The sequence below is a fragment of the Rissa tridactyla genome, chromosome 1, assembly GCF_028500815.1.
Source record: "Rissa tridactyla isolate bRisTri1 chromosome 1, bRisTri1.patW.cur.20221130, whole genome shotgun sequence".
NCBI lineage: Eukaryota > Metazoa > Chordata > Aves > Charadriiformes > Laridae > Rissa > Rissa tridactyla.
In genome coordinates this window covers 193,702,112-193,721,339 of record NC_071466.1, presented here as the reverse complement: position 1 = coordinate 193,721,339, position 19,228 = coordinate 193,702,112, and the positions used below count along the sequence as shown (strand labels likewise).

Here is a 19,228-nt window from a genome sequence, read left to right as displayed (position 1 = left end):
GTAGTACAAAGATTAAGAACAAGAAACTGCATATTTTTCAAATCAGTTCTGATTTAGATTCATCTCTGAGTGAAATTGTCCCGTTTCAGTTTCTTGTTCAGGCCAAAATCAGTTAACTAAACTGTTAATGTGAAATAAAAAAATTAAAATGAAGACTCATCTCACCAAGGTGCGACCACATGGTGGTTCTTCAGCTGTCTTTGACAACTATTTCCAGCATCTCTGCCTGATCCTGAATCACTCACATTCCTGCTACACTGGCTTGCACCTTTTCTCTAATCTCCTAAATCTGCAGTGGGTATTGAGGGGTTAAGTGAGAAGCTGTGTTATTTTGCTGCACAGGGAACATAAGGAGTTGCAGAATCTTATCAGGAGAGATGGCATGACTGGAAGGAAGGGCAAGAGGGACAGAAAAAGCCTCATTAGCTCATTTGCTCCGTAAACCAATTCCTAAGCACCTCAACACAAAGGATACACAATGCATATATTTCTAGTAAGAATTGATGAAAGACAGGCTGATTTGCCTTATTTGCACTCGGAGCTTTCTGTTGGCTATTATAGCCAACACAACAGGCGTTAAAATAAAACTGGCCTCTCCAAGGTACTGCATTTTTGTTACAGCCCTCCTTAGCCAGACTAGAAAAGAAACATTGCTCAAGAGGTTCTCCTTAGGGGATATCAGGTTTTAGAACAACGTTTATTCTAAGCCAATGGCTGAAAATAAATATTTAGTCAGGCTGGTTCAGGACCAGCGGAGACAAGAGACAAATACTTCAGGTTAAATTCCAATTCATGAAAAAATCCTATTTAAACACGTTCAGGTTAGGTTTGACTCCTACAGATTCTACAGGATTCTCAGCAACTGATAGGGACAATGTAAACTATATGGATTAGGGGTGATAAAGTGTGAAAACCTGCAGCAACCTCAGGTTCTTGTGAGCGTGCCCAACAAAGATATATAAATATCTGTGTTCAACTGCAAAATATTAAAGTCACTGAGTCGAAGGTTTCCTCAGATGATCACCACTGATGCTGATTCTCTCACCTTCAGAAGAGACAGACTACCTGTCCAGCAAGATTCAATCTCATTATTGATTGAATGTGATTAAAAGCAGCATTGAATAGTAAAAAGAGGACAGAATGGGAAAAAACAGCGGCAATCACAAGAATTTAGTCTGGGAGAAAGCTGACCTCTGGCTGGCAAATTTTTAAGCAGAGGAATAGGGATTAAATTTTAGTAGGCTGTAAAACTTGACGCAGACATGCACATATATTTTGTACAATGACACCATTGTATACAGAAATGCAAGACTTCTCAGAATCTTGAAGACATTCGTCCACATGCTGGATGCATGCGGTTAGAGATATGATCCACATATTTATGTAATGCCTTACAGAAGTGTGTAAATGCGGTCAAATTACATGGATCAAGCACATATTTCTGTAAAGGCAGAATGAACTAGAAATATTTTTAAGATTAATTTTAACTCATTGACCTTTCCCTCACTGATAACTGCTTTTGCTTTAGGATAAGCCACTGCAAAAAAAATATTGTCTAACTCAATATTAATTTTACAATGCTTTTTCTCTACCCACTTTGACATCCACTTTTTAAAATCTGCAGTCATTAAAATAAGGTTTATGATCTCAGTGACATGGATCCCTTTAGCTCCTCAAAAAATACACTGAATCACTAGTTAAAGACCTGACACGCTGAAAAAATGCAATTTAATTGACAAAGGAATTCTGATTTTCAAGCTTCATGTACAGTGCCATGGGGCCTGAAGGAGAGTAGAAGAGTGTGGCACCCCCAGGGCTGGATGTTATGGTGACTGTAGTAATTCCCTTGAGAGGATTTTCCTCTGGCAATTTTTCTGCAAATGAATTTCTTATCAGAGATGCTGGGGCAGCCAGCTGAATGGTCAGTTGAGGCTTGCCCTGAGAAAGAGTATAGAAACAAACTGTAGTGATCTTTCTGAGATTGCCTTCTAGCTCAGTCCCAGCACAGTCTTGCCTCCTGATGAGACAAACAAGAAAGATTTTCCTTAACTAACTTTCAGAATGGCAATAAATGCAAACTTAAAACACCTGCCTTCACTGACTGCATTGATTAGCTTTTTGTTGATTGTAATAGGCATTCAGAGGCACAGCTCGTGTGACAATTCAGTGAGGTGTCAAAATCTGTGGAGAAATCCCACCCTACGAGACTACATGGGTTATGTTTCTATATGAGCTAAATGTCTAGGTTCCTTTTATACCTCACTGCAGAACACAGACTCCTGAAGAGCATGATTTATGCCGTCCTAAGGTAGACACCTCAAAACGGTGACATTAATTGCAATCTAAAACTGCTCTGTTCCTCCAGTGACTGTACAGGGAATCTAAATGAGACACTGAAGACAGGCAGGTGATATACCACAGGAGTGCTCACACAGCCCACCCACGGACAATAAAACCCGTGTGCCTGGAATATACAGAACTGCTTGGAAGGATGTTTGTCCCAAACTTATCATGCTCAAAAGGAAGGCGACCATCAGCAAGGTTAAACAGTAACCAGGAAATTACAAAGTGACTTTTGAAACAAGGAAGGACTCAGCTCAGGATATAATATAAAAGCAGCATGAAAATTTGCAGCAGGGGGAGGGACTTTGGGGTGGAAACAGTAGCAGTCAAAACCCGGCCAGGCACTGCCAGAAGTCAGCCCGTTGGCATCACAGCATCTGTAGAGACTGCAGGGAATTCTAGGGTGTAAGGATGGGCATGGGTCCAATGTGGGTACATGTGAAACGGGCACACACAAGAGCTGGAACTTCTCCAGGTGGTGCCTGCAAGAAAGGAAGCTGCAGTCCCAGGAGAAAGGTGTTGTGTTTGTAGCCCATGCTACTTGAGAGACAGGGTAAAGGTGGGTGAGTGGGTGGGCGTGACTACTACTTCAGAGGGTATTTATAGAAGGACCTTTAGAAATATGCAATGTTTATTAACATTTTTGAAGCATCTGGTATCATGGTTTACCTGTTCTGTAACTGAAATTGTTAGTGAGTGTATTATTATTAGTGGTTGACAGTTAATTACATACCATCAGTTAGCCACTTCTGTCCTGGTTTTGGTTAAACAACGTGAAGTCATAATTTTTTTCCTGCAACATTAGCTCACCTTTGGAGGTGTAGCTGAGCTCTGAACTTGCCCAAGAGGCAAGGAGATAGAAGATAAGGGGCCATTGGGGCTACTGAGTAATTCAGTGTAATTTTGAGGTTTACATTTCAGGATTTGGTGCATCATATTTTGCAGGATTTGTATGAATAGATTTTGAAAGAACCTCACTGGTTCCTAGTTGTAGCCTTTAAAACTACATGGCAGAGTTATCAGGATGATACCTGAAAGCAAGGTTTACATCTGAGGAACCAAAGCATGACTTTTGGTTTCAAGAAATTACTCTCTTTGTAGTAATGGAGGGTGTCCTCTCCAGATTGTTCTGCTATGCATCAGAGCTGTTGCACTCTTTCTGATCAATTGGATCCACAGGGTTCCAAAAGACTTAAGGTAATGCCTCTCCTTGAAAATAGCTGAGGATATTTCCACTTGAATTAATTCAATCAATCTCTGATAACTTTTAGTATAGGCTCTGTACTCTCAGTTCATTTTTGTACATTCAGTCTCCTTACTGGAACTACATTTGATGAAATCTCTTCACCAAGTCCAAATGCTTTTGGGTATAAGTAGTCATTCATAGATACAAAAATACTCTTTTGCACACAAACAAGAATCTCTTTACGTATGGAAGTATCTAAATATCTAAGATATCTGCAAGAATACAGACTGATTCCTCATAGAAGGCCAGAAAAAACATATTTTGCAATGAAGCTATTTCCCATACTGCCTGCTAGCACAGGCAGACCTCTCTACTGATCACAGTATATAGAAAAAATTCGTAAGACATGTAATGGGAGAAAAATGTACCCATAATCAAAACAATGGTTCCAGAATACATCACAGAGAAAACAGTGCAGTAATTTATCATAAGTTTATAGTGTTAGCTGTAGGTAGGTCTGCTTATTCCGGCCCTGATTTATTGTTATGATGTGCCATTTCTCTGCAGCTCTAACATGGCTTTTGATGAAGGGGGAAACCACAGTATTGTTCAGCTATTTTATACAGTAAATTTCCCACGTATGTATATTTTTTTCTTTACATAACATTTTTTTAAGGGATATAAATTAATAGTTCAGGACAAAAAAACTTCTTATCCCTTAACACTTTTATAACTTATTTACATGGAGGAGAAAAGGCCATCTGAGAAAGGTTTCCTCTAAAGATCCTTGCTCTTAAGTACAAAGACAAAAAGCCACTCACTAGCTCCAGCAACTACAAAATTAGATCCTTTGACTGAGACTGAACTAAGGATGGTTTCCCAACCTTGCATCAACTTCTTAGTGGAAAAGTCAAGGTGATTTACTAACGGCATTTCTCAGCTTGCTTTGAGAAGCAGCAGTGGATCAGTTTGACTAAGGGAAGCTGGAAAGCAAAAAGGGAAAGATGAGAAGAAAAATCCGGATAATTGGAGGTAGGACTAGGGAAGCTGGGAGCCACAAAGGGGCATGCTTACAGAGCTGCCTGGATTGAAGAGCCACAGGAAGAGGATCCATGGACCAGAAGAAGTGCAGAGAGCTAAGGGCCGGGATAACAGCATAAAGACTTACTTATGACATAACCACGCTATAAAGAATAATCAGTCTAGAGCTCTATCTAGCTAAACTGGGGTGTTCATAATGTGAAGAGCAGAAAAGAATTTTAACGTTATTTGTGCACTGCATGACAGATTGGCACAGCCATGGAGAAGGTAAAGAAGGAAGGATTACCCCTTCTTTCTCTTAAGACAAGAATTAGGAATATGAAATTAAGTACTCAGGTAGAAGTTTTAAAGCACACAAATATACTTTCTCAAGCAATACGTAAATAATCTGTAGAGTCTCATTGTCGCAAGATATTAGGAAGACCAAAAGCATTAACGGAGAGAGTTAATACAGAATTGCATGGCATAAAAGTCCACTGGATCTTATTAAACAAAGACATATATTCCACTTCCGGATTTGTGTTTCTAACCTTGCAGATTACCAAAAATAGCTATAGTCTGTCTAGGGATGAGTACCACTTTACGCTTGTCGTGTTACACAGTTTCATGATGCTTTCTTCCCTGGTTGTTGCCAGAAACAGAATGTCAGACTAAGCATGTCTTTGATCTCCCCCAGTCCAGACAGACTTTCATTCTTTTATCAGTGAAAAGAGAAATGATAGGGCTCTAGATACTGTGAGGACAGAAAACAGAGATGGTGTTTATGTTATGCTCAGTCTCCCAGGAAAAGATGCGTTACAGCATTTGATTCTCTACACAGGCTACTTGCAAGAACAGTGAAATGCATATGCTAAATTTTTACAGAACTTAATAAACAAATTTAATTTTGTTCCCAAATAACCCTGCAATCTAATTGAATAAGAGTTGATGGTGATTTTCCTTTGTATTTTCTCCTGCTAAGTGACAAGGCAAGAATATAGAATTCAAAAATAAAACAAAGGGAAAAAATTGTGAGCCTTTCTGCTGTTTCTAAGCATTTGCTCTTTATCTGCCTGTGTGTTTGGATCCCATCTCACAGTAAATAGCTGTGGCTATTACTTGAAGCAGTATCAAAACTGGCCACTTGAGGGCAATACTGCAACCTAATTTTCACACTGTTCGGCTCTAAGCCAGACCTCCATGTCATATTAAGAAATATATTTCCTGGGTAGGCAAAGGTCCAGTTTTATTTGCATATATGTTAAGTATAAAAAATATTTCTCTTTACTCAAGTTTCACAATGCTTAATACACAGAGAGAGAATTTCAGCAAGAGTTACAGTGACTTACACCACAGCAATCTTAACAGCAAACTGCTTTAATAAATTATGTTTACTTCACTGGACAACTGGAAAAGCGCTTAAGAGCAGAGGTTCAGCTGAGGGTACTGAGGGTTATGCAAGAACACCAGTCAAGGAATTCAAATCCAGGAGGCACCTGACTGACTATTTTGGAAGAGTAAAGGCAGGATGAGCCAGAGTGGAGGCCATGGGAAGCTGCCAACAGCACAGGAGACCCTTCCCAGGTGACACAAGACGCAGCACAACTGAAGTCTATGAAAGTGCATCCCTTCATTAGGAATAGGGACCAGATTGGGAAAGGTTAATGGCAGGGCAAAGGAAGCACTTCACAGTGTGTTAAACCTTGAGATAATTAATCATAAACAACTGTTTTGCACACCAGCTTCTATAAAACAGAAAATTATTCAGGGGCCAGCCTTCTGCTCACATGCATCATGTCAATTAACGCAAAGGGAATCGTTGCATACATTGACAGAGGCACATCCCTTAATTGGTACCATATGCAAAATAGAAAGCTTCTATTTTATTATTAATTTTTCAAAGCACAGATGGTCTAAATAAGGGGTTTCCAAATTTACTCAAGGAAATAAGGCTATTACGCAAGTTTCATATCAAAACATTTATGTGGCAGAAAGCCATTCTCTCCCCTGCATTTCCTGCATCTTCCCAATCAGGGCCCAAATGTCGAGTTGCACTTTTGCCACTCCTTGACTCCACACAAAATCCTCACGCCAGCGCAGGATTTAGCTGCCTTTGCTTTCTGAACTGAGATACTAAAATATGTATAATCCAGAGAAAACCTGGCAGCTGGTGAGCAAAACACACTTGAACTCTTCCTGAACTGCCATTTGGCCAGTGCTTATTCAAGGAGTCATTCTGAAGCCTTGCCACTATGATTAGGGTAAGTAAATCTGAGTTGTAAAAATGATTTAGAATAGTTTACTAACAAAGAAGCAGTGGGGAATGCAGTATTATTTAATTCATGAAACTTCTGTTTTTCTTTACACTGTTTCTCTTAATCATTTGATATTATCTGGTAGCCCATCTCCAGTCTTCTTAAAAATCTCTCCTTCATATATACCACATTCTGGTTGTTTCTAGCAACCATAAAGAGTTGTTGTACGTAGGGGATCAAATTTTAAACTTAACATACTGATTTTGTGATAGTGATGTTGTAACTAAGTTAACCACAATTATGGATCCATTTCTTATCGATAATAGTTCAATTATACTGGTATAAGAAAATTTGTTGACCGGAGGCCTATGTACACTGAGGAGGTCTCTATTGTGCAACACTACTGAAAGCAGCACATCTATGATGGCAATGCAACAAACTAAAATTATTCTCATCTGTTCATTTAAAAAAAAAATAATTCAGTCAGCTGATCTTGGGGAAAACCACATCAAACACCAGCAAATTTTTCCAGACCAAAGTCTCTTCTATAGAGATGTTCAGTCCCCAGTGACACCCATGGGTATTCTGTTAGTCAGCAGAAGAACAGGTCTTAGAGATCCTTTCTGTCATTATTGACTATTGACAGGTTGGAGCTTCACAACGTAACAAACAATTTTCTGTCCTACACAATGGAGATGGCAGAAATTCAAAGCTTAGGAGCTTTCTGGACCAGGTTCCTTGGCTGGTACAAATATGCATAGCTCCACTGGCTACTTTGGCAGAGACCACTCTGCTGGCACTGTAGATGCCACTAGCAACAAGTGACACTCCATGAATTCCCAGTGTCTCAGTTCTCCTGGAGACTCCCTCACTCCTCCCAGCTTCTTTATAGGCCACACAGTTCATGCTGAGAGGCAGGCTTCTACACACCATTTTCCATTATTTTGTTAATTTGCATTTCAATCTATACATCACTAAAAATGTGCTTTCTGTGATGCCTATTTTTTGTTTATTCCTTGCCATTTTGACAAGTCTGCCTAAAGCTGTGGAATATATAACACCACAGCAGCAGTAACCAGATTGGAACTACTGTAGATGTGCTGCTGCTTCTATCTATCACTTTTATTGCTTCTTCAGCTGCCAAAGTACTCTGTAAATGGTGGCTGGCACCCCATTCAGCAGAACTCCCTCAGTGGGAATTATTTTACAGAGCCATATCACAATCACTAATGACTACTAGCCTTTAAAGTATGTCTCTACTTCAGATGCAACAGTGATGCTGCTGGACATTGTGCTATTTTAATAAACATAAAACAAAACTGGACCCCAAGATTTGAAAGCGAGTGACCATTACTCTTCCTAAATGTAAATAGAGGAAAATAGATGGCAAAATAATATATCTCCATGGGCTTCCACAGCTTCTGAGGGGTGAAAGAAAGAGAAATAGGTTCATCTCACTTAATTTTGGCAATCTAGAATTTGGCATGTTCTCTAAGAATGTCATAGCCCGTGGAAGGAAGTAGACACTTTTAGCGGAAAACTCATCTCATTCCAAAATTAGAGTTTAAATCGGGTGGGATGATACATTCTCTAGAGGTGTCTGTTTCTCCAATAACTAGAATTAGATAATGAGCTTAGACTAGGCACTTAACTTTGAGAGAGCTAAAATTGTAGAACATACCAAATGGCTGGCATCATCAGTAGTCCTGACAGTGACACCACAGCACACAGACTGATTCAAAGCCAAGACCTGCTCCTACCCTAAGAGGGCTACGTGGGCAAAGTGCGCCCATCCTCATGTGGCTGCTGCAGGAGCTGAGCTATGTGACCTCAAGAAATCACTGCTACTTTGTGACTTTATTCCTTCAAAAGGAAAAAGGAAAGGGGCAGCCACAGAACTGTAGTTCCTTCATGAAGACCTGCCATGTTGCAAGCACAGTTCCTTGCTGAAAGAACAAAGGAATGAGAAGGCATGTTTGGAAATCCATAGGACTGTTGAGCGAACTAGACATCAAGAGAGACAGGTCTCTCCAGGCACTTGGAGATGTCCAGAGTTAATCCTATTAAGGCACATGTGAAACATCCTTCTTCATAAAACCGGGACCACGGGAGGCCCACCCTCTTCATGGAATACTTCCTTCCCCTTATTTAGAAGTGCCCTGACCCTCTTCCATTCTGTTTTACTGCACCTAAAAAAGAAATCTAAACAAACCATTTTAAATATTTACTTTCCTTTTTTACAACACTGTCAATATCCAGGCAAAAAAACATTACTGCATGACAGCACCCGCACTGCTGTACTTTAGAGAAAACCCCAACCTCGCTGCTCCTGTCAAATGTCACCAATAAAAACGGGCTCTGAGGCAAGCAAATTCCCGGACCCTTCATAACCCCCAATGCACAGGGCAACTCTTCCCTGCTTCATGAAGCAAACCCCACCCATTCTGAGAAACAAAAGCTGTACATTAGGAGAATATGCACTGTCAGCTGTGGACTGTAAACAAAGAAGGGGGAAAAGAGAAGAAAGGTATTATCTGTTTTTCTGTCTCTGTACTTTGCCTGAAAGATGGAAAAATTAGGAAATGAAATGTTTTACCTTTACGGAAAAGTGCTTCTTCTTGGGTGGATGCCAGACAGTGGTGGTTGAATGAATGAATGCCCGCAGAGGTGTTAAGGATGTCACAAGCACATATGCTTTGATGATGACAGAAAGGTCTTGAGCTTTAAGGATGTCCTTGTGGTCTGATGAAGCTGACACTTGATTCCTGGAAAGTAATAAAAATACATAGCATTAATGAAGTGCTTTTGCAAATGAGGAAAACGAGCTATAAGAAAATAGTGAAATGGTGAAATTAGCAGAAATAGGGAATTAGCCTTTTTTTCTCTGAGTAAACCAACACAGTAGATGAAACCAAGCAGGATGGAACAAAGTTTTACATCATGTGTTTTTATTGCTTTCAGTATTTTTGAATTTTAATTCCCATACATAGAAATTAGCTATGTTAGGAGGGAGTTACGTTTGAGAGTACATATGGGTAAATGCATTGTGGGCATATTATAATTGTTGCAAATCCAGGACATTTAGCATGAAGGTAAAAAAGATAAAGAAATCCAAGCAGTTTAAATAACAGAAGTGCATAGTCAAGGTACCCAGATTTAACACTGATTTGTAATGAATACAGAAAAAACCTCCGAACAACCCTATGGAAAGACTGCACTATTGTTAGTACTTTCTTCAGTGTAATAAAGGGACACAAACATGTGGTACTGCATACTTTCCCTAATGAAAGCCATAAACTATAATTCCAAACATTATGAAAGACCATGACACCTAGGAATAACCCATAATAAATCAGGTAAACATAAAAGAATTATGAAAGCTAACTTTGTCTAGGAAGTGACGTGGCACTCTAGCTACTGGCCTACAACTCCCACAGCCCCCACAAAAAAGAATCAGCCACAGAAATAGGAAAGAAAAAAAACAAACGTAAGGGAAAAATCTGTTATTTAAAAGCTCATTACTTGGGAAAACCTGAGCTATACTTGCGTGTATTCACAAATATGGTTATTATTCTGCCTGTTAAAATATCAATCTACCTCATAGCAAATGCAATGAGTAGATGACTACAGAAATTATGGGTCTCTCAGACTGATTACTGGTGAAAGACACAGGGCTCTCTCTCCTCTCATTTCTGTGTAATCTTTGGCAATATGTGGCCTTTCCAGACCTCAATTTTGCTATCTGTTAAGGGAATCTAATAGTATCTGTCTTAAAGAGACCTCTTTTTGTCCTCTGCAGAATGGAGCATAGAATTTGTGAGTTACTGTAACATAGGAAAGAGCATTTGCACAGACAGTTCTCAAGTACTTCTTGGTTCTTCACTTAAGGGAGGGTCTCTGTGCAAAGGACTACGTATGTGTGTCTGTGGTAGGGGCAAGGCAGGGATGGGAGCAGGAAATAGCTCAGCTGTTCTGAGACCTAAACATTCAGGGGTGTCTCTGGGTCTGTATTTATCTGTTTAGGTGTTTCAGTGCCCTCAACATAAAGACTTACCTGTTCACACATAAAACGTTCAAGCTTGGCTAGTACAGAAACAAACATTATGCAAGGATAAGAGATGCAATACATCCACATGCTTCCCCCATGCTACATTCTGCGTCCCTGACTCCCAACTAAAAGCACAAGGAGGCACTCCCAGTTTCTGAGGGTGGGGTATCATTAGCTTACAACTGTGTGCTGCTGCTCTGCTTCCACCAGTACCGCAGACGGGCAGTACGTGTCTTGTCAGTGCTTTCGCCGCCCTGGGACGTGTTGCTTGCGGCGCTGGCCCTTGACAGCCCAGGCTGGCCGGAGCACTCTGGGGTGATGACTGGGAGCTGCAGGTCTGAAAAAGTCACAAAGGGATGAGAAGGAAAGCCAGCAGAACATTGAAAGCAGTGGTCGACTCCTGCTATTAAGGATAAAATGCGTAAAACACAATAGGTAGAGAGGAGCTACTAGCATCAGTTGAAAATGTAAATTACAAAATGCTGAGACTGTAACCCTTTTTGGATCTGCTAGCAGAGAGCTTTACACCCACCAAGCACCCCCTTCCAGCTGCAAGCTCAGAGGCTGAGCTGCAATTCCTGCTTTACAGGTGAGTGCATGAGCGCTGCACACAAAAAGCATCCCCTTCCCCCTTCTTCTTAACAGAAATCCTTTATTTCTAAATATAGAATACCAAAAAAGTTTGCTTCTCATGTAGCTCTGATGACAATTAATGGGGGTAAAAAATTTATTTGACTAAGGACCAAGGGACTTTGCCACTGTAATCACACAGACAGCTCAGTAAATAGCCACATATCCTTGTTTCTAGGTTCACTGTTTAAGGCTACATTTTCTAGCTACTGAAAGCTATGGGAGGCTCAGTTCTGCCACCGAAGGCAGTGAGAGCAGGACTGATGTACCAGAGTCCTCAAGATTACTGAGGCATGTGACTATTAGTAGTAATCAAAATATTGTGATGTGAGATCAGTCAGTGGGTGGCATGTATTTTCTGCTTTTACCGTGATGATAAAAAGGCACAGAGCCCTTACGTTATGTCATTATTTCATGTAGGGTTGTTTCCATTAGCTCTAACGCACCTCACATTTCAAGTTCTTAAGTAATAGTCAGGGGAAAGTCAAGCTGTTCACATTATTCCCAAACCTTATTACTTATCTTTTTAATGACATACTGCACCGTGCTAATGTTATGAATTTATTTGTACAGCTTCTCTTTTAATGCATGCACTTTCCACTTTGGTGCATGAAATGAAAAATGAAACTGAAGTTGCATTTCTGGTGATGAGCTGTGAGCAGCCACTCAAGGAAAAGAACTATTCTTTTTCATACAGATCCTGTTAAAATGACATTGTGATTGTCTGTGTTTATCGGCTGTTCATCAGATCAGCTCAGTTCAGCCTTCCAAGCTAAACTGGGATCTAAAATTAATCTGGTCCTTTGCCTTACATGCACGCTTTAGCAGGATTAAAGGCTTACTAATCAAAACCAGACCCTTATTAATAAAGCAGCTCACGTTCAGATTATATTCTCATTGGCATCTTTGTGTTGTGCTACGCATTATAACTGATTTGGACTTTGTAAGTGACTACCTGTTTGCTGGTGGTACACAGACAAAACAGACTAATCTCTGCCTACTTGGCTGTGCAGTGATAACAGGAACAAGCCAGTAAACTCCCATTAAGTGATTTACGTAGCAGACTTGCTTCTGAATATGCACAGGGAGCATAAATCAAGTGCTTTTTCTTCCATATCCACCCTGTAAAGACACAACGGCATTTCACTATGGCAATTTCCGCCCTCTAAAGAGACAACGGCATTCCACCACAGTACCAATGGTCTTACTGCAACTACTCCTATGCATCACTTTAGTTACCTAAGCGAAGTGCCTATATAAGCAAAATAGTATTCTTAGGCTTTGTCTTTAGGCAATGGAGGGAGAGAGAGAGACAAGTCCTTCAAGCACTAAGAGAAATACTGGTTCTGAACTGCTCTCTGAAAGGGTCTGTTTTTTCACTGACTATGCAAGAAAACTAAGCTACTTGCAGCTGCAAATAATTTCTGGAGTGTAAAGTTTGATCATACAGCTTTGGTGTTCAGGCAAAACCAGAATTAAAACACATAAAGGCCCTCCACAGTGCACCGATGACTTCAGAGATCTTTTGCTGATTTATCGTCACACTGGTAAAAAGGCAAGACGCAGCCCTCTGCTGTTGCATCTGTCTATGGAGTTCTGGAGCTAAGCCCTGTTCCCCTGTATCTTGGTACTGCAGCACATCCATCAGGAACAGCCAACAACTCCAGTTCAGATCTCATGGCCTACATCTTCAAACAGCAGGATACTGAACTATTGACCATTAGTGGCACTGAAGTCACACAAAACCCAATGAATCCCATGACAGCAATTCAAGTTACCCCCTTGCCAATGCTGCCTAGGGGGGCAGACAAGAGACATGTTGTCCTACCTTGGTGGCTACAGCACACAACTGAAAGGAGGCAGAACTGTGCTTTCAGACCAAGCTCCCTATAACACATACACCTTTTACATTAGGCCATAGCTACATGACACCATTAACAGAACCACACAAAGGACAAGAACGACAGCTCTGCCCTTCTCAGCTGATCATCTGAAAGCCAAATTATGTCAAGGGTCCACATTTTTCAGCAATTGCTTCTGTTAAAATGACCATAATGTTGAGAAATGCACAAAACATAATTTCCTTATTTAAAAGAAATCAAATATTTCACTGAAAATAAGAACAGGGCAGCAGAGAAAGGCTGTTCAGCTCATTACTCAAAAGAAAGTAGAGTGTCATTTCCTTTTTAAAATATGGTTTTAATTGTGTTACTAAGGGAACAAGTAACCAATATAGTATTAATTCACAAGATAGAGTCTGAAAAGAATGAGATGAGGTTTGTACCTATATTTACCCCTCTTAAATGAGAGTTTTAGCTCTTTAAGGGAAATAGAAAAGATTACTTTAACATTAATTTGTTTCTCACTACCCAGTGAACCATGAAACAGATGAAAAACAGAAATGTTCTGAAATTCTCAAACTACTGGGTAGAAGATCCTTTGTATTGCCCTAAGGCATCACAAAATGCCTCAACATTAAAAAAATGGAAAACTGACATGTCTTAAAGAAGAGAAGGTTAAACAAATTCAGAGTGTTGGTGATTAACATTGAGAACTAAAAAACGGGCAATGCTTGTAAATTATTTCTCATGCTTTAGAGCATCCTGTTTGTATGGTGCCTTACACACCTCTGTTGATTTTGTGTTAGTGTACACCCAGCAGACAGCCCATCGCCAGGTGGCTGGAAGAAGGAGAAAGGGGAGTGAGACTGTCACAAGGTGCTTGCTCTTTTGAGAGGACACACAACATGTACATCATCAGGCAGAGCTAACGAGGGAGTGACAGTCCATCACTTCAGTAAATCTACTCCTAGTAATCAATGAATTCAATTATCATAATAATAAAGAGACGTCAGTAGCGCTGAACTGCAGCATGCTCGTCTGCAGCAGTTCTCATGGCAACTCTTCACCTGGTCTTGCACTGAAAAGCAGTAGTACTGTTCATTAGAGCTGTAAATTTGTTAATCAACATTATCATCAATGAAAATTAGCCTGCAGTGCCTTTACTGTTTGCTGTAATTGCCATGTTTTTCTGTCTTGAAATCACTCTACAAGCTGTTGTTAATTAACTAGTCTTTTTGAAGTATGTAAATAACATCAACATTTTATAATAGAAGAGGTGAGGCAGGCTCAGTAGTTGGTATGTGTCAGGCAGCTTGGGAAACTAAGTTAAAAAGAGCCCCAGCATCCTAGTCTCATGTCCAGATTACACCCCCTCTTTCAAAAATCCAGATCTTAATATCAGTAATTTCTGTAGCAGACTCTAAAGACCAAAAGAAAAAAAAAAAAAAGACGTAAATTAGAAAAGAATATTTTCCCTTTTAAAGTGGCTATGCAGTAATTGAAAGACTACACAAACTACAGAAACTGCTGGTTTTCCTGAGGAGCCGCTGCAGGCTTTGCCTCAAATAGCTTTTGCTGCCACCATTTGTGATGATCCAGTGTACAGCAAAGCACCTAAGGCCAGATACCTGCTTTCACTTAAAAAAAATGCTTCACTTCCTTGAAATTCTGTCTTGAAGAATGTTTCTTATGCTGACATCTCTGAAATGGTACCATTGAAAACACCGACAAACAGCACCACTTTACCTCTGCCTAAAGTGTTCTCCATGATAAAATTTTGATGGGTAAGGAAGCCACTACAAGATCTCAGTCGAATTCACACATTAGCCCTCTAACCACAGCAACGGGTAAAACATAGATCTGAGGCACAGGAACAGCTGGGGGGCACATGTGAAAGGGAGGTATAAGATCAGCCAAAGCAAGTCAACACCTCTAGATCAAAACAATTAAGCACCTCTTTGTCACATGAACTGGTGGTAGATATTGTTCTGTCAACTGCAGTCTCTCAAAGTACCACAGAGTCAAACAGATCAGTTGACAGCGACAACTGATATCTAATGCAGCAGCTACACTGACATCTAATGAGGCCTTTCAAGTATTTTACACAGCTATGACTTCTTGCTCCCTTTCCCCCCGTCTCTGGCTCCCAAATTATTTACTTGTCTTTGGCTCAGAGTTCTGAAGCGTAACATGAGATTCAACCCATATGCAATAAAGAATAGCTGATTTAAGAGTTACAACGTGTGGCTGAGCAAAGGTTTACTGATAGATAGAAGTACATTTGGACAAATTAAGACTTCGTGGAGCAGAGCCAGGTCAGTGTTGACTCGGCTGCGGCCATGTGGACTGTTGATAAATGGAACGCTTAGGTTAACATGAACATCTGGTGACCTGCAAAGGTAATGAATTCAGCAGAAGACCCTACTGGCTGAACTAAGTGAGTAACACCCAATTGAAAGAAAAGGAAACAGAAGATGGATGAGAATGTGTCCTCTTTAGCCTTCCTTTTATGTTATCCTTTGTTGTTACAAGGAGGGTTATGATATGGTTTTGTTTCTTAAATATTTTAACTCAAATAGGCTCAATAGATCAAATAGGCTGTATTTTACACACATCAAACATGGAGCAAGGACAGATGGTTGTTTAACGAAGCACAAGGCTAGAGATGGATGAAATGCAACTAAGGTGCTGTGCTTTGTCCTGAGCCCAGCACAATGTCCGTTTCTTTCATGAAGGACATTGTAAGCTCAGGACATTTGTACTTGCGGAGTCTTCATCCAATTGCTTTTCTTTTCAGCAGGAAAAACATCACTTTAGAACATGGAAGTCCATTAATCCTGAAAGTATGCAGGAGACTTTCCATCTTCATAGAAGCCTTCTGAACTTCTTCCTAGATTTTCATAGTGGTAGTCTGTCTCTAGCAGGAGCCTAAGTTCTCTCACACAGGAAAAAAGGAGAATGGCAGGCACCTCACATCATTTCTCAGCAGTTTTCTGCAGCACAATATTCAGCAAGGACTGATAACAGGTCCTCTCCGCCTGCCTTGCAGGCTTGCTCTCGGACAGGGCATCTCGGTGAGTTAAAAGAACTTCATATTGCATCCTGTGCTGGGATCATCCATCTGCCTGACTGGCACGGGATGCTGGAGCACAAAGAGCTTATTTCTGAAACAGACGGGGCAAACTGCATTGCTACAACCTGGTCCTCTTCTGGTATTTACAGCTGGGCAATTTTCCAGCCATTGTAGGTTGGAAAGGTGTGTTAAACAGCTGCAAAGATTGCTTCACATCAGGAGATGCTTAAAAAGCTTTCATAGAGTCTTAGGCAGATTTCCGAGCACCTCCAGGACTAGAAGATTTTGGTCAAAATAAAGTCTACTATCCAGTACCTTTTGCTCAGTCATGTATAGAAACCTGCTCTAAGCTGCATAATCATGAAAGTAATGAACATTAAAAGTGCATTTTTTTCATTTTTCAGTGTTGATTTTGGAGGATGGATGATTTCAGTTGAACTGCTGCCGCTACATGCCTTGAGGTCATTGCAGACTTGTCACAGAAAGCAGACCTATTCCATTTAATTGCCTCCTGTTATCCATTTGACCTATGAGATGAAAAGACTCTGAAAAAAAAAGATAAGTACTCTTCTATGGCTTACACATTATGCCTTGAGGTTGCTACAGAAAGAGAGAGAACCTTTAACACTCAGTTTTATAACCTATGGATTTAGAAAAGGGTGGCTGTGAAACTCAAAGCAGATGCTGAATATTTGAAGGAAATTAGGACGACTAGGGGCAATCCTGGCCCCCAATGAAGTCCTGGCAAAATTTCCACTGATTTCACAGGAATATGGTTTCTTCCTTGATAGTTAACACTCCTGTGATGGTTTTGACAGGTGTTATTAGCTTCATTTGTGATGTGCACATTGCTGCAGGTTCAATATCCCACCCACTGCTGACTATTGATCTAGCTGTCCTTAAAAGGTTTTCATATTCAAAAGATGCAGTGACCCCTCCCTCTGTAATACAGTTAATCTCAAAGTAAGCCACCCTGAATATTTAGAATGGGGAAATGTCAAACTATTAGTCATTTCTAGACATTTAAACTATCTAAAGTATGTTTAGTATTAAAAAAAAAAGTTTATAGTGAAGCAGATCTAGAGGGAGAAGAATTTAAACTGTGAGTTGGAATGCACTGAAATTCATGCTAAAAAGCACTTGTGAAGTTTCAGTTATAAAGACAAAGCGCAACATTTTGAAATGTACGTGTTGCTTATTTTCCCCTTCAAAACCATCAGCAAATACAGCTTCAGTTTAGATTAATCATTTACCATGGTTTTTTGCTTCTCTGTTTTAGCAGGTGCATGGAAAACAGTATTTATTAAATATAGTGATTGCTTCTTCATTCCTAAAGCATCCTCACAGTTAAAAGATGTGGGGGTGAGGGGGAGGAGGGGGAAGGACGTGGTCAATATTTGCCAGAAGGGTTGCTTCTTCTGTGTGCACCCTTCATACTAGAATTTAAATTTACAGATAAGCTATAAAACTCTGGAAAAAGCAACTCAGTTGCTCAGTTACGTGATTAGAACCACAGCTACAATTCTGTACTAGTAACAGGGTAGAACATGGAATAGTATAGGCCAAGTAATTAAATTCATTTAGCTGGTTTACTTCTTTTAAGTGTCCTCATATTGGTTATTACAGAAGTACATTTTTGTCCCAGCTGAGATCTGACCCTGTTGTAAAACAAAGAAAATCCTGCCCCATGTAGTTTATAATCAAATTAACTCAAAGGAATCAGATGCTGATTTTATTGGCCATTCTTGAAGCTCTTAGCAACTTCAGTAGCAGAAAGGTCACAGGCACAAAACTGATCACAACTGGTGTGCAGACATTTATAAGGGCCAGCTGGAAAAGAAATGCATTGCCCTATAAATAAGCATGTTTCTGTCACAGAGATGTTGAATTATTATAAGAGAAAATAAATTTAATCTAGAATTTCTCTCTTACATAGGTGGACCAATGACGGTTTGCTTCCTCCCCTCACTTCATCACCCTTCCCACTGACTCCACAGTAACCCAGGGACGCTGGGGACAGGCAGGGCAGATTTGCTAAGCAGGAGAAGCGGAAAGCTGGAGTGGAGTTAGCAGCAGGCAGTCAACATATCACACAGTGAGAGCACAGGCAGACATCTGGGTTACAATGGCTCTCCCTCCCACCCAATTTCATTAGAGTCATGCCTATCCCAAGACCTTCTGTGTGATTAACACCATGAGCCAGCCCTGCAGGTGACCAAGTGAGCATGGAAGGCTGGTAGACACTCATACAGTCTCCGCACTAGTAACGCTAAACAACAAATGCAGAAAGGAGGCATACAGCAGAAGTAAGACTTGAAAAAGAATTGGTGATCTGGATGGGTAGAGAAAACAGCTATGCACGGCACAGGCTGGGCCCTGGAAGTGATGAAGCAGGACAAATGCTCGTGTGGAAAGAGAGACTAGCCTGGACTGCTCAGGGAACAGGAAAACCAGGGAGGCAATGCTGTAAGCATTCCCGCTACTTTCTCAGGCAAAACATGTCAAAAAGCGTATTTGCTGTGCATACATCAGGATGCCTTTCTTGTGCCCTAAACTGAGACCGGGCAGTTCTGTTGACATTGTGGACCTTAGTCCTCTCCATCTCTCAGCTGAGAGTAGTTCCACGAGGCAGCCAAGCCCAGTTGTAACTGTACCTGTGGTGGGACACGAAGTATAAGCACCTGAAATCTCTTTGCCAGTCATTCTCCAACTTCCAAGGGCTTCTAGGTTTGGGTTCCTTGCAGGAAGACTTAATTCACAGATCCCTGCAACAGCTGCAGCTTTTTCTGACCTGAGCAACAAATGCCAGGAGCCTTCCTTGCTCATTCAATA

General features: G+C 40.6%; 1 protein-coding gene across 3 annotated transcripts in view; it reads right to left on the bottom strand.

Moving 5' to 3' along the window:
• CPED1 (cadherin like and PC-esterase domain containing 1) overlaps window positions 1–19,228 on the bottom strand; it is a 152,294-nt gene that overhangs the window by 93,575 nt on the left and 39,491 nt on the right. For all 3 annotated transcript variants that reach the window (XM_054199693.1, XM_054199701.1, XM_054199712.1), the window contains exons 6-7: window positions 11,033–11,189; window positions 9,401–9,569 (exon numbers count right to left, since the gene is read on the bottom strand). In XM_054199693.1, coding sequence (XP_054055668.1) covers window positions 9,401–9,569; window positions 11,033–11,189 — 326 coding nt within the window. The remainder of the gene's footprint in view (window positions 1–9,400; window positions 9,570–11,032; window positions 11,190–19,228) is intronic.